General features: G+C 45.8%; 2 protein-coding genes across 7 annotated transcripts in view; both read right to left on the bottom strand.

Moving 5' to 3' along the window:
- Positions 1-1567: 1567 nt before the first annotated feature.
- On the bottom strand, positions 1568-11743 carry hax1 (HCLS1 associated protein X-1). Of its 2 annotated transcripts, none has more exons than XM_064345489.1 (7): positions 11583-11743; positions 7237-7490; positions 6774-6949; positions 5233-5311; positions 4468-4589; positions 3591-3708; positions 1568-2482 (listed from the first exon to the last, which is right to left on the bottom strand). In XM_064345489.1, the coding sequence occupies exons 2-7, from the start codon at positions 7469-7471 to the stop codon at positions 2403-2405; spliced, it is 810 nt and encodes a 269-aa protein (XP_064201559.1). In that variant the 5' UTR covers positions 7472-7490; positions 11583-11743; the 3' UTR covers positions 1568-2402. The 2 variants fall into 2 exon arrangements, with proteins under 2 accessions (XP_064201559.1, XP_064201558.1); XM_064345488.1 differs by lacking the exon at positions 11583-11743 and adding an exon at positions 8297-8484.
- Positions 11744-12144: 401 nt separating this feature from the next.
- Positions 12145-14894, bottom strand: part of ubap2l (ubiquitin associated protein 2-like) — a 36017-nt gene continuing 33267 nt past the window's right edge. For all 5 annotated transcript variants that reach the window (XM_064345448.1, XM_064345453.1, XM_064345450.1 and 2 more), the window contains 2 exons: positions 14624-14818; positions 12145-13999 (listed from right to left, as the gene is read on the bottom strand). In XM_064345448.1, coding sequence (XP_064201518.1) covers positions 13904-13999; positions 14624-14818 — 291 coding nt within the window. In that variant the 3' untranslated portion in view covers positions 12145-13903. The remainder of the gene's footprint in view (positions 14000-14623; positions 14819-14894) is intronic.

Consider the following 14894-nt stretch of genomic DNA (forward strand, 5'->3'; position numbering starts at 1 on the left):
CTCTCCCGTCCCTTTCCAATACGCTGCACAGGCAGATGCCCTGAGTTAATAAGTGTACAAAGTTCATTCATGATTCACATCAAAGTTCATACATGATTTCAGCAGTCTCTAGCTGATTTTCTGCATGCAACAGCACCTACAAAACCATCAGAAGCTCTGTGTTAGGCCTAGTGCATTCACTCTTACTTTCGGTTCAAACATTAACCTTTTACAGGAACACATATATAATGATGAGGTTTTAGCCTGAAGCGGGGGTCTAACACAAGCCAAACATACATGTATAGATGATCAGAATTGTTTGCAAGTTCATGCCAGTTTTAATGCAAATTTATCAGGATTGAAGAATATTACATTATTTATTTAGCAGACACTTTTATCCGAAGCAACGTACAATAAGCGTTATGAACCTTAGAGAACTGGGAAGTATATAGTTGTTACACAGATATATCGTAGTTTTGAAATCTTTCGAAAGTTTTATTACTGCATTGCCTTATTGTTTTTGTCTTTGAAGAAGTCATTTCGGGTGCATACCACACATTAGATCCCTGAATAGCTGCAGCAATTTCATGAAAGAACATTTCCATTGTGTAATGCAATCAGGGTTCTAAACCTTCTACCACATTTGAATGTCCCAACATACCCCTGTATCACTAGATAGGGTTAAAGACATAGTGATAAGCACTATAATGGGCAACTAAGTATTCAACCATCATAACCGAGCCAAACAAAAAACCGTTTGCAATTAGTCATTACAGAATGGCTGTATAGGACAGCTGGATACCAACAATATCTATTGACCTGTTCAGATTCCATGCTCAAGAAGCATGATCATAAATATAGAAACTTCCCTGGAACTGGAAGCTTATCAATTTATGATGTTTCTTGACTGATAATCAGACTGCTTCTTTTGAGAGCAACTTCAGGCCTACAATGCCTTTATCTCTCCAGTGAACACTGAAAACACTCACTTTATCTCCATCCCAAATACTGCAGTCTGCTGACTCTAATCCACCTGCTTCAGTTTGCTGTTGCACAGTGCATAAACGCACACCACTCACTGATTCATAGGAGATGATCATCTTCACTACCTTGGAAACAGGCATCTCGTCCAGGCAGTGTGGCGGTAAGCATTCGTGCACGAAATGGCCGCCGTGCATCACCCAGACGCACGCTACACATTGGTGACGGTCGAAAGGCGTTTCCCCGCCACGCAGCGTAACGCCCCTTGAGATCGTGAAAGGCGCTATAAAGAGAGTCCATTGTCCCCTAAGAACTTGTTTGCATTTTGGAACCCTCCATTTTAACACGACTGGATTGTCACCCCAGGATTCAAGTGATTGACATGCAATGTGATGCCTTTCCCAGGAGCACAAGGACGGCTCTCTCTCTGACCGAATGTCCCTCTAATGCCCCTCTTCCCCAAGCAGGTGCTCCACGGTCTCAAGCCGATTTCTTACCACGCCTCTGGTGGGACGTCCTGTTGGGAGACATGTAGCTGGCCACAGTCGCACGAGTAGGGAGCGTTTTAAAAGGTAGTTGGATTTCGGAGAGTAAAAACACAGACCAGTGCATACCCCAATATTTATTCCCATAATTCATAAATTACACTTTACAAAAATAAAATATGCATATACGTTTCATTTCTTAGTCAAAGCTGTATTACTTTTTTGAGAAACACAAACACATCCTGTCAGTATCAGTGTTTTCTGTCAAGTCCAGTTTAACCCTTTAAGGTGTGAGATCACAAACATGTGATCAGAATGTTCTCAACTGAACACTCTAATGCTGACGTAACAATCACTACTGGTAAATGAAGTCAATGGCGTTCTAGAACAATGGCTTAGAATTTATTTTTTATTCTAAATGACCTACTCTTCAAAGGGTTACGTGGTAAAAATTCACCCCATTCGCACAGCTACATTTCACAGATCAGTGAGCGGAGAGGAAGAGGAGATGAACTGAAGAGCTCTGCAGAAGAACAGCGCTAAACTCACACGCAGAGCGAGCTGGCCGACGTAAGGAGGGGAAAACATTGTACATAACGAAGCCTATTCACACTTTTCCTCAATTTCAGCTCATTCGACTTGGTTACATTTCCGACGAAACTAATTTCCACACCGAAGACGAACGCGCTCCGTCTCTCCAGCGCGTCCGGCAGAGGCGAGCAGGAGCCCGCAGCACGGTGGGACTCTCAAGCTCCTCCCGGCTGGATGACCTTGGAAAAGCCGACGCCCTCAAGAGTTAAAACCACACCAGTCTGCGTTGTCAGGGTTGCAGTTCTCCCCCCCCGACAGGAACTCCAAGAGTTGGCCATGGCAACGGCAAGGCAGCCAATGTAATTAAAGGAGCAATGAGAGAGCGGAGCTCGCTCTCTGACAGACTCCTCCTTTCTTCCCAGACCCTTATCGCCCCGTAAATCCTCCAAAGTACCTGGCGAAGACGGAGCCTTCGTCCCGCTGGTCAGTGGAGGGGGAGGAGAGACCTGGAGGAAAACAAAATAAAAAAAATTTTTTTTAAAAGTTAAACTTGCAGCCACGGTAGCAAACTTTGAAGACGCTCTCACGCAAGAAAAAGAGTAAAATTTTTACTTCCACTTCACATAAATTTCAATCTTGTGACAAAGAATACTATGGAGAGGGCAAGGAAACAAATATAGATTAATAATCCATGCATCCATCCATTATCTATACCCACTTCTCCTGTTCAGGGTCACGGGGGGGCTGGAGCCTATCCTAGCGTGCATTGGGCGAGAGGCAGTAAATAAATGAACAATTAATGGGTAAAACCGAGCAGGGACAAACGCGTCTTGTCAGTTACTGAGGACTAAGGACAGGCTAAAGCGTGGTCAGAACTAGCAATTTCAATTCTGAGCCAATTCAGCCACTGCAAGGTCACTGTGTAAGTCAGCAGCGGAGGCTATGCTAACCTGCTTCTGGTAACATCTCCAGTGGCTAAAACTACTGCTTTTACAAGACATTAAGTCCAGGAGGAGCGCGATGCCAAACATAGGCTTTGAATACAAGGTGCAAAGACTATTTAGCCAATCAATGTCTTAACCAATTTGGTACTGAAATGCATCAAAAAAAAAAGCTAACGTTGTGATTCGCCAAAATTGGAGTCTGACATCCCTGCTGTAACGTGGGTAATGTGCATGCATGTGTGTGTGTGTAGATGTGTGTTTGTGGTTGTGTATGTGTGTGTGTGTGTGTGTGTGGTTGTGGTTGTGTGTGTGTGTGCGTATGTGAGTCTGTGTGTGTGTAGTTGTGTGTTTGTGGTTGTGTGTATGTGTGTGTATGTTTGTGTGTGTGAGGGTGTGTGTATGTGTGTGCAGATGTGTGTGTGTATGCGTGTGTGTGTGTGTGTGTGAGAGTGTGAGTGTGTGTGTAAGTGTGTGTCTGTGTGTGTATGTGTGTGTATGTGTGTGCGTGTGTGTGTGTGTGTGTGTGCAGATGTGTGTGTGTATGCGTGTATGTGTGTGTGTGTGAGTGTGTGCGAGTGTGTGCGAGTGTGTGTCTGTGTGTGTATGTGTGTGTGTGTGTGCGGTGTGTGTTAGCTGCAGTATGGGTTGAGAGGGGGGGTGCAGTACTGACTGGGTCCTGAACGGCCCAGTAGATCCTGTGGCCCCCTGTCGTCCACAGGGCCCGAGCGCGTGACTGTGGTCTCCTCATTACCCTGCCCGTCTCTCACTGTCCTCCTCTCCTCCACTGTCTGAGAGAGAGAGAGAGAGGGGGGCGGGGGGGGGGACAGGGAGGGGGGGGGTGTGTGAGAGAGAAAGGGAGGGAGAGAGAGACATAATGAGGCAGGGCAGCAGAAATAAGAGGTAGATGAGTCAGAAAGCAAAAGGGTGAGGAGAACACAGTGAGAGAATAAAGACAGAGAGGAAGAGAAGAAAGAGAAGGAAACTGGAGAGATGGCCTAACGGGCCACATTTAATTCACGCTGTGGGTCTTTTCCTGGATTTATTGCATGTCTACGGGAAATGAACACTGAGTACACAAATTAAAACTACTTAACAGATACTTGCATTTTTTTTAAAGTTAGAAAAGTGGAGGGTAACTGGAATATCAGGTCAACATTTTCAATTTGCACAAAACTTGCATGGAAAAAAAAAAAAGGTGAACGTTAATCAAGGTTCTGCCACCCACGGCACGTCAGGTTTGTGCAAATCACGTGATTCTGTTTTCACAACAAAAAGCCATTTGGGAGCACCTGTCTCAGAGGGGGTTTTTTTTTCGTGCAAACAAAAGAACTCCACAGTAACTAAGTTGCAACATTCTAATGGACACTTAGGAACTTGTTGCCAAGCAACTGCTCATCGTGCAATGCCACAAAGACATATGCAGCCAAGTCACCACAAAAAGGTTCAAACAAACGGTTTTAAAAAATAGAAACACAGGCACAAAATAAGTTACTGGGCATCAAATTGACACCCTGACGAAACGAGGACGGAGATCCCACGTTACCCACCCCGTCTGGTTTGACCACTTTGGTGACCGTGACCGACTGGAAGAAGGACCTGGTCTTGGGCCGGGCCGGTCCGGGGGTCAGAATCTGGTCCAGACCTTCGGAGGAGACCCTCGAGTCCAGATCTGGGGGAGTTCAATTTTTCAATTCAATTGAATTCAATTCCGTTTTATTTTTATAGCACTTTTTACACAGAACTGTCACAAAGAGGCCTTACAGAGTAGCAAGGCAAGAGACAGAAAAAAGAGCAAACAGAGCAAACACCAGGTCTGAACCCCCTAATAGCAGGCACATGAGGTAAAAACTCCCAGTGTGGAGAAAACCCTCAAACGGCATCGAGAAAAAACTCCCCAATGGGAATAAATCTGTAGAGGAACCCAGCTATGGAGGGGGGGCCCATCCTCCACTGGCCAGCCTGGTGCAAAGTAGCAGTAGAATGGAATGTGGCAGAAATGCTACAAGGGATCTATCACAGCAAACAGAATGGGTTAAGCAGGTAAAAGCTGAGGTGAAAGCAAACAGGAATAACAGTTTTTTTTTTTTTAACGTGACACGGGACAAAAAGCGAGGATGCAGGTTTTGGAAAACACGCTGCGCCGCGGGTACGCTGGGCGGGAAACACCGTGGCGACAGGGCGACGCGCCCGGCAGAGACTGGGGAACGCTGCGCTGCGGCTGAAAGGCGCGGCTGCGATGACCTCGGCCGCGTCGCCAGCTTTGCTCCTCCACGGCGGAAACGGCGGGACGGAGCCTCCCGCCGGCCTCCTACCTCGGTCCTCCCTCGGCGCATCCTCCTCTCCTCCTCCTCCTCCTCCTCTCCTCGCGTCTCCTCTCCAAATGTCACCGAACTGCGTCACAGACAGGAAGGAAACGAGGACGGGAAGGGGGAAGGGGGGGGGAGAGGGAGAGAGAGAGAGAGAGAGGGAGGGGGGAGACAGAGAGGGGGAGGGAGAGAGACAAAGAGGGAGGGAGGAGAGACAGAGAGAGGGGGGAGAGAGAGAGACAAAGAAAGAAGGGGGGGGAAGAGAGAGAGAGAGAGAGAGATTAGTCCTGACCAAGTACAGGCTCAGTGACCACACCTTAACAATTGAAAAAGGTTTACATAAAAAGTCATGGTTGCCCAAAGAGGAACGTTTGTGTGGTCACTGTAAGACATGAGAGGTGGAGACAGAGATGCACTTCCTCCTAGCCTGTGAAAAATAGTCTGAAATAAGGAAAACATATTTCAACAAATTTTCTAAAATTATAAAATCATTTCCCTCGCTGACAAACACAGAAAAGCTGAAAATAGTGGGTCAGCAGCCCCATTCACAGCAGAATGTGTTTCAGCCTGTCACAACCTGAGGGACAGTGAGAAACTACCCAGGTAAAAGGTACAATGTGTTACCTGTTCAACTTGTACATATAATTGCAGTTAACTAAATCCTAGTATAAACAGTCTATTGCTTTTTTCTCTCTTTTCCCCTTCTATTTGGAATTACTGTATTTGTGTGTGTGTTTTTTTATTTTATTTTATTTTTTTATGTAATGCTTTGGCAATATTTACTGTATGAATTTCATGCCAACAAATTAGCCTCACTCAGCTCAATATGTCTAAGTCTGCCATCTAGAGGAATAATGAGTAAACATTAACAATAGAGGAACACTGTATATTGGAAACAAAAATAAACACCACTGAATAATAATACGTAGTAGTTAATAAATGGCTGTTCTTTTTGTAGTTACTACAACTGATTGCTGTCATCACTACGCTTGGGAAATATGCATTTTGAAATATGCAATGCCAATAAAGCATTTGAATTGAAACTGAAATGAATGAATGAATTAGAGAGAAAGAAAGAGGGGGGGAGAAAGAGGAAAATGTTAGGGAAAAGGCACGGAGGGAAGAGAAAAACTTGTCGACATTTGAAGAAAAGCTCCTCGGTGTGCTCATAACACAACTTCATAACACAATTCATTAGCTGGTGGGTTACCAAGTGGTTGCCAGCATGTGACTGGAAGATGCTGGACAGCGTGTGTGTGTGTGTATGTGTGCGTGACTGGAAGATGCTGGGGTATATGTGTGTGCATGTGTTTGTGAGTGCCTGCTTGTGTGTGCATGTGGGTACGTGCATGTGTGTGTGTGTGTGTGCGTGTGTCTGTGCGTGAGCTTGGGACAGGTGTGGTGTGTGTGTGTGTGTGTGTGTGTGTGTGTATGCGTGTGTGTGTGTGTGTGTGTGTGTGTGTGTATGTGTATGTGCATGTGTTTGTGTGTGTGCGTGTGTGTGTGTGTCTGTGCGTGAGCTTGGGACAGGTGTGGTGTTCCCAAACCTTAGGGAAGGGGCTCCAATGAGGGAACGGGGAGCTGGAGGGCGGGGCCTCTGAGGGGCGACGAGGGGGGCTGTCCGGGGATTTCAGCATGAAGTCCCTGAGGGACTGCCCACTGGCTCCTGCCCCGCCCCCCTCAGGGCCGTCCTGAGCAGGCGGAGCCTCGATACTGGGGACCCCTGCAGTGAGGGAGGAGAGAGGAGTTAGTGCAGGGTTCCCCAAACCATGGGCCGGACTACTAAGGTGTGAGTGTGTGTAGGGGGTTCACGTGGGTCAGGGGTTATAAGAACAAAAATGCTGTCTCAACTTCAATTTACTCCAAATTAAATTAAGTTACTCAAAGGTAGCTGTGTAATTTCCAAAGCTATGTGAAACCTTGTATCAAACTGCTGTATACTAGCATACAACAGAACACAGATGAGAAAACGTATAAAAGTTAAACATTGCATCAGTGAACGCCGTTTACCGAATTTTCCTAAATTTGGCTGTTGTTCCCACTGGCCTAGTCGGCCGAATAGTTCCTCCATCTCCCTGAAGACATCGCCGAAGAACTGCGGCTCCTGCACCCGCAGTCCGCTCGGGCCGAAGCTAAACCCGAAACGCATAGCCTCGTCAAACGGGTCCTGGTAGTCTTGATCGTAGCCGCCGAAGAAGAAATCTTGGCCGTCCTCATCATCGTCATCGTCATCGTCATGAGTCATGGTGTCAAAGAAAGGATCCCTGCGTGTATAGCTCAAACCAGTCAGCAGTCTTGATACATTTTGTGCAGCCCAGATTGTTCGTACGAATTGCAATCGTCCCAATTAACTTTACAATCATTGTCATGCAATCTTGAACATTTTTCACCCTTAATACTTAAATATAACGGATTCAATTCTCCTGATCCAGTGCGGTAACTCCACGAAGTTAAATCCAAATCTATTCACAACATGTGTACTATTCGCAGAACGAAAATATCGAGGGTAATTATCCATAGCCATCTGCAACATTTTATGTGCCTCATTAAACTGATACAGTGGTGACATTAAGTTGCTACTGCCAAAACACTCAAATGGTCCACTAGCTCCCCATAGGGGACTAACTAGGGTGTCAGCCAATTTCTAGAAAAAACATAAATTTTCACCGCCTATTCCATGTAAGATTAGCCAATTAGAATAAAATAACATAATCTAAACCTGCAAACTCGTCGCTTGTCAAGATTCCCTAACGTAGATACTGCCGACTGTGGGTCCATTATCCAAAGAACTTTCCAGAATACAATAACACGAAAGAAATAACGTTAGCTAACTTATCTAAACGTCGGTGGTTAATCAGTTATCACGCCAGTGGTAGCTACAGAGTATTCAGAAAGCCAGTTCTTGAGCTAGCCGTCAACGTGTTTTCTACTTGACAGAAGCAAGCCTACTACAATGTCCTTGCTAGTCTAGCTACAAGCTAACCAGCCAAGTTGCTAAAAACACACTCGCAACAATTGAGAAACTAGCAAAATTCAACTTATTTTTATACTGTCAATGTCCTAATCATACCTTCGGCCATCTCCACGATGTTGTCCTCCAGGCACCCCAAAAAACCCACGAAACAAATCAAATACGCTCATTTAATGCCTTATACTAGTATTACACTATCACTGTTAGTGCCCCTCACATTGGCAAGCAACTGCAAACTAGTGACACGGAAACGTCATGACTTTCTGAAAATGATGTAACATCCGGTAATTTAACACCGTAAAACCTAGATAATAAGCACCAGCAACACCAGTAGAACTACGGTCTCAGTGAATACAGTATTTTCAACCATGGCTTTTATTTCACGTGCAGTTTGCATGCCCTGATATTTAATTTGCTTTAAAAAAAAGGAAATATGGAAAAATGTAAACGTCGATCACGCCATCTGCACTTGAAAAAGCTCTGTTAACCCTCCTATTATGTTTGGGGTCAAATTGACCCCATTCAATGTTTACTGTCTCTAAAAATATGGTTACCATATTTTTTTCAACTAGATATTTCATAACTTTTCCTAACTTTATGGGGAAAACATGGCAAACATGAAATTAACTGAAAAAATTATTTTAAATGTCCTGTACACATGTTGTACGCATCGGTGTTGTTGGGGTCATTTTGACCCCAAACTCTATTGATATATAAAACCATCATTTTGATCTTGTTTTTGTTGTGTTGGCTGAGGGCACTTTCACATGAATTTGTGTGTGTGTGTGTGTTTGAGAGAGAGAGAGAGCATGCATGTGTGTGAGGAGAAAACATAGTTCCCACGAGATCTCCGATCATTCTTATAATAAGGGCTGCACACACAGCCCTCTAAACCATTTCTCTTTGCATTTGTGCCTCAACTAAAGATTTTGACAATGACCACCAGACAGAGGTATATAATTTCTGCTACTGAGGTTCTGTCACAGATCTTGGAGGGTGAAAGTGATTTAGATGAGGATATGTCTGAGTCTGAGGATAATGTTGAGGAGGACCCTGACTATGTGGCATCCTCCTCTGATGATGAGAATGAAGCCTTTGAGATACCACATTCTGACCCTCCTTTTGTTTCTCAACCACCAATAAACCGTCCTGTCATCTCTCAACCACCAAAAGATCCTCCTGTCATCTCTCAACCACCAAGAAACCCTCCTGTCATCTCTCAACCCCCAAGAAACACCCCTGTCATCTCTCAACCACCAAGAACTGACATGTTCACTTCCAAAAATGGAGAACTACTATGGTTCGGATCCCCAGTTGAAAGACAGGGTAGACTTAGTGCTGCTAATGTCATCAAAATGGTTCCAGGCCCCACCAGATATGCTAGCAGTCATGTACAAGACATAAAGTCTGCATTTGAACTCTTCATAACACCATCAATGCAAAAGGATATTCTTGAGATGACAAACTTAGAGGGGTGGCATGTGTATAGTGACAATTGGAAAGAGCGGGATGTGACCCACTAGCAATCCTATATTGGGTTGCTTATTTTGGCAGTGTACAAGTCAAAAGGTGAAACAACAGCAAGCCTTTGGAATGCTGACACTGGTAGGGCAATTTTTCTAGCCACAAAGTCTCTGGAGACATTACATGATGTTTTCGCCCACATTATACGCTTTGATGACAGGGAAACAAGGCAGGGTCGACAGGAGCGTAACAAACTTGCACCTATCTCGTCTGAATTAAGAATTGATACCCACGGGTACCTAGTTGAGCTGCCATGTTCATATTTTATCAAAACTCAATTCTGGTGATTAATTTACTTTTTATTGGCGTTTCTTCATTATTGACTAACTGTCATATGTTACTTATTGATGTTCTGAAGTGTTTTCTGAACCTAAACATTTGAAATGTTTGACATTTTTAATATTTTTTCCCTCTGGTCAAATTGACCCCGAACATAAAATGTTACTAAGCTTGATAATAAAAAGTGTGTTTCTTTCCAAATGTTATTTTTCTTTTTTAATGAGCACATAAAGCCCTGCAAACACCAAAACATACTTTGTTTTCCATTTTAGGTCAAAGAATGAGATTGTACAGTCATTTGCATATTTCGCAATAGTCATATAAAATCAATACTTGATGTATAAGGGGAGGATGGGGGGAGTCATGTTTTATTTACTGGGGTATTAAGATGGTCAGTAGAAAGGCCTAAAGTAGCTGAGAGAGAAACTTTGGTAACACTTCGTTACAATTATTTTCTGCAGGTTTATATTGCTGGGGTCAAATTGACGCCAAGCATAAAAGTTGTTAGTTAATTTGAACATAATAGGAGGGTTAAGCTATCTTCGTTTAAAATTCTAGTGCGTGGTCTACATTTTTTACGGTAACTAGCATTTCAGCTCACTTTTTTGTCATATTTCCTCAAGCAGGAGGGAGTTCAGCCAGGTTTGAGGAAAGGTGCATATTAGAGATTCACAGGTAAGAAGCTGAGCTTATTCCCGGAAGCCATACCAACCAAATTCAAAATGCTTAATTGTGCCAAAGTCATCCGATAGACATTGCAATTCCAAGAAAAGCGGTACCAAGTGGTAGCCTATGTTTACTCTGTGAACTGGACTTAATGTGTTCATGGCTTGGGAGAACTGTTACATAATGAGTATTGTACCTTAGTTGTTCTACCTGTGTTTTGTAGTTGTTCCAATGACCTTTGGTATGCACTTATTGTGCGTCACTATGGATAAAAGCATCCGTCAAATAAATGTAATGTAAAAACCACCAGTGACTTCACTATAGCTTAAATGTGGAGGGTGTGCTGCACTCCTATTGCAGCAAGCCATTCAGAAGCAAAAAAATATTGTGCCAAAAATGCGGAGTATTGCTTATATATCTACTAGATACAGAAATTGGAAAAAAATGAATTGGCTAGCTTTGCAATGCATTCAAGGTGCCCAGCCCACAAGACTGCTGTGAGCACTCACACACCCAGCTTTCAACAGCTAAGGCTCAACAGCTAAGAGAAGCAAGGTCATGTAAGAAATTGTGGGCTCAGTGCAATTTCTAGGCCGTCGAGGTTTAGCTATTAGGGGCCGTGAGAATGGAAGTCGTAACCTGCACCTGTTGCTCAAACTCAAATCAGAGGGTGATCCAACGCTCTCTCTCTTCGGTCTCTCTCTTCACTCTCTAATTTTTCTCCCTCTCTCTCTCTGTGCTCTCTCAACACACTCATAACTATACCAGCCCAGAAGTTCAGAATGACATAACTGGCTAACGACGTAGTTTGGGAGATTGCATCCACGATCAGAATCTTCCCACTGCTTCACTTTCTCCGATACGATACACGCAACAAAATGTACCGTCGGAGCGGACCAGGAATCAATATGCTTACGGTATTGCTGACCGGGACCTTGTTGCTCATGTAGAATTTGCCGGACTCCACCAGGTCTCGCTGACAAGTGGTGAAAAGTTTGCTAAAGTGGCAACGAACGTTCCCCAGGGCCTCGGTTAGCCGCCGCGTGTGGGCAGACGTGACGGGACAGCATATAGAACACTGGCGGCAAGGCTAACGGGACACAGGCATGCTTCACAAACAGCCCCTTGCTCTTTACGTCCACTGTAGCCCAGTTGTTTTCTTTTTTTGTGGTCACCACCATCCCCCCCACGCAGGAGGCCAATGTTTAGTATGACAGAATCCTTGAGTAAACGGCAGCGGACTGAAAGGAAACCAGAAAAGCCCGCAGATACTGCCCTGCACCCCTCCCACCCGGGACTTTAGTTCGACACCCCTGCTGTCTACTCCAAAGCTTTCCCTTCAACGTGGGAGTGTCCCTCAAACCCAACACAAACTAATGTCCAACCGTAGGAGGAAAAAATAAAACTGCTGACTAATCAGACAATGTGATGTCCAACATAAAAAATAATGAATCAATAAAAAGACATTCACATCCAAATGATGAAATGTCTTTTTCTTGTTTATTTCCTTAATATTTATATATATATATTTATATAGTTTACAAAATAAAAAACATAGGAAATCAAAACAAAAACAAAAAAACGAACAAGTTTGTGGGTGAGAATTTGAGGGGGGGAAAAAAAGCCATCAAACAAAACAGACTACAGTACTTGTGTTTTTTTTATATATATATACAAGACAAGTTTATCCATTTAAATTCTTTTGAACGCACAGTACAAAAAGAAAAGAGTCACTGACAAACAAAAACCATTGTACAACTCTGTCCATCATTAATCACGGCTTTTAAGTTTCCTAATAATATAATAAGAAGGGAAAGGGTGGAGGGGTGGGAGGGTGAGTGGAGGGGGGGGGGTTAGAAAAAGAACACAACACTTATACACATGGGGGTCGAAGGGAACATGGACTGGTTCCATTCGGTGCAGATTTGGGGGTGGGGAGTGGGGGGGGGGGGGCCCTGGACTTTTCGAGAGGGCAGCCTCTCCAGCATAACTCCGGTCCAGCGAGCGGCGATCCGGTCCATGTTTTTGCCGAGTCTGAAGGAGCGAGCTTGTTCCGCTGGCGTGGGAGGGACGAGAGGGGGAGAACAGGGGGTTGCGTGTGTCAAGAGCCCAAACTCCCCCCATTTGCCAGACCCCTAGACCAGACTGATAACTGGATGTAATGACGACATAACGACAAATGAAAAAATAAAAACAATAATCTTTTGCCTGCAGAAAATACAGGTTGAAAAAATAAGGTGGGAAAAAAAGTGCATTTCTCTGCAGCAAAAGACAAGGGAAAGAAGGGCCTGCAGTCAGTGAGGAGTCCTCTCCACGCCTACTACTGCCCCATCGCGTCCAACAGCAACGAGCCATAGCCCCTCCCCCGTGCGCGCGCGCACACAAACACACGCACACACGCACACACACACACACACACGCGTATAGATACAGACACACACACCACACGAACCCACGCCAGTGCGCTCGCATATATATATATATATTTGGTAAAAAAACAAAACTACAAGAACTGCATTGCCGATTTGAGAATTTTTTCTTTAAAAATAAATTTGGTAACGTAATGGAGAGAAAAAAAAATTAAAAATAAAACTGAACAGAAGGAACTTCCATTTTCTGCTTTCATGGGGAAGTGGGGAGACCTTTCCAACCCTCCCCCCCAAAGAACAGGGAGGGGGGTAGAAAGGGAAATGGAGGGAGAGAAAAAGAGAGAGAGAGTGAGAGAGGGCAAACAAAAATAGTAAATGCCAGCACATGCCCCTCTCCCTCACCCCCCAACAGTTAAAAAAAAAAAAAACTTTAAAAAAGAGAAAAAAATTCCTTTATAAAACAGACCTATGTTGCGCAGAACAGAGAAGAGGGGGTAGAAGACTATAAACTCAGACCACTCTCTACACATCCCATTTAAAAATGGCTGCCCCCTCTCATTCTGGTCAGTTAATTCATTTGACCATTTAACCCTGCTGCCAAGCTCCGCCCCCATGCCCACAGCACCGTCCCCGCCCACAGTGCCAACCCTCTCAGTACACCAGTGGCCAGGCGAGGTACTGCAGGCATGACATACGGAGAGAGAACTGGAGATGGGTGGGGTCCGCAGGGGGGCGGAGACAGTGGGGTAAGGAGGCGGCGGTAAGGAGGGGGAAGTGGGAGGTTCTTCCAGGTTTTGGGACACAGGACAGGTTGGTTGGTTGGTGGGCCGGGCCAGGGGCGTTTGAAGAGGGCGGGGGGGTGGTGGTACTAATTTGCCCCCCAGTTGTAGCTGTTGTAAGCCGGCTTGTTGACCTGGGACTTCTGTTGGATGGAGGAGTTCTGGCTGCGCTGGCCAGTGCCACTCTGTGCAGAGAGAGGAGGAAAGCACAGCGTGACATCACCACTCACGACCAAACACTTTCAGCAAACCCAGCTCCTGCCACTATGGGGCCCAGGTGGTGGACACCTGCGTATAACCTCAACATTTCACAACTGGCCCAGTCTGGACATGAATGAGTGACAGTAGCATTTGTGCACCGGTAGCAGCACACGCACGTGCACTTTCATTACAGTTACCAAAGAGCGCTGGTGTGTGAATAACAGTGCGGAAGCTACGTGAGATTAGCCGAACGGGCGCAGCTGTGCTGCAGTGTGAGGTCACCCAAACGGACGCAGCTGTGCTGCAGTGTGAGGTCACAGCTGTGCTGCAGTGTGAGGTCACCCGAACGGACGCAGCTGTGCTGCAGTGTGAGGTCACAGCTGTGCTGCAGTGTGAGGTCACCCGAACGGACGCAGCTGTGCTGCAGTGTGAGGTCACCCAAACGGACACAGCTGTGCTGCAGTGTGAGGTCACCCGAACGGGCGCAGCTGTGCTGCAGTGTGAGGTCACCCAAACGGACACAGCTGTGCTGCAGTGTGAGGTCACCCGAACGGGCGCGGCCGCGAGCGTGCGGTCTGTGAGAGACGAGGCGGCGTCCGAGCCCCCACCTGGCCGTCCTGCTGCAGGTGGTGGTGCAGGATCTGGGAGTGGGGCTGCTGGTGGGGGGCCAGGATGTGCATGAAGGGGGCGGGGGCGTAGCCGGCGGCCGCGGGGGGGTTGATGGGGCCCGCGCTCCCCAGGGCCGAGGGGAGGCTGAAGGAGGCGGCGGGGGTCCCCGCGTGGAAACCCTGCTTATCGAACGACTGCAGAGAGGAGGAGGAGGAGGAGGAGGAACAGAGGAGGAGAGGAAATGACAGCGATTAGAAGAGAGGAGAGGAA

Source organism: Anguilla rostrata, chromosome 8 (genome assembly GCF_018555375.3).
Source record: "Anguilla rostrata isolate EN2019 chromosome 8, ASM1855537v3, whole genome shotgun sequence".
Classification (NCBI taxonomy): Eukaryota; Metazoa; Chordata; class Actinopteri; order Anguilliformes; family Anguillidae; genus Anguilla; species Anguilla rostrata.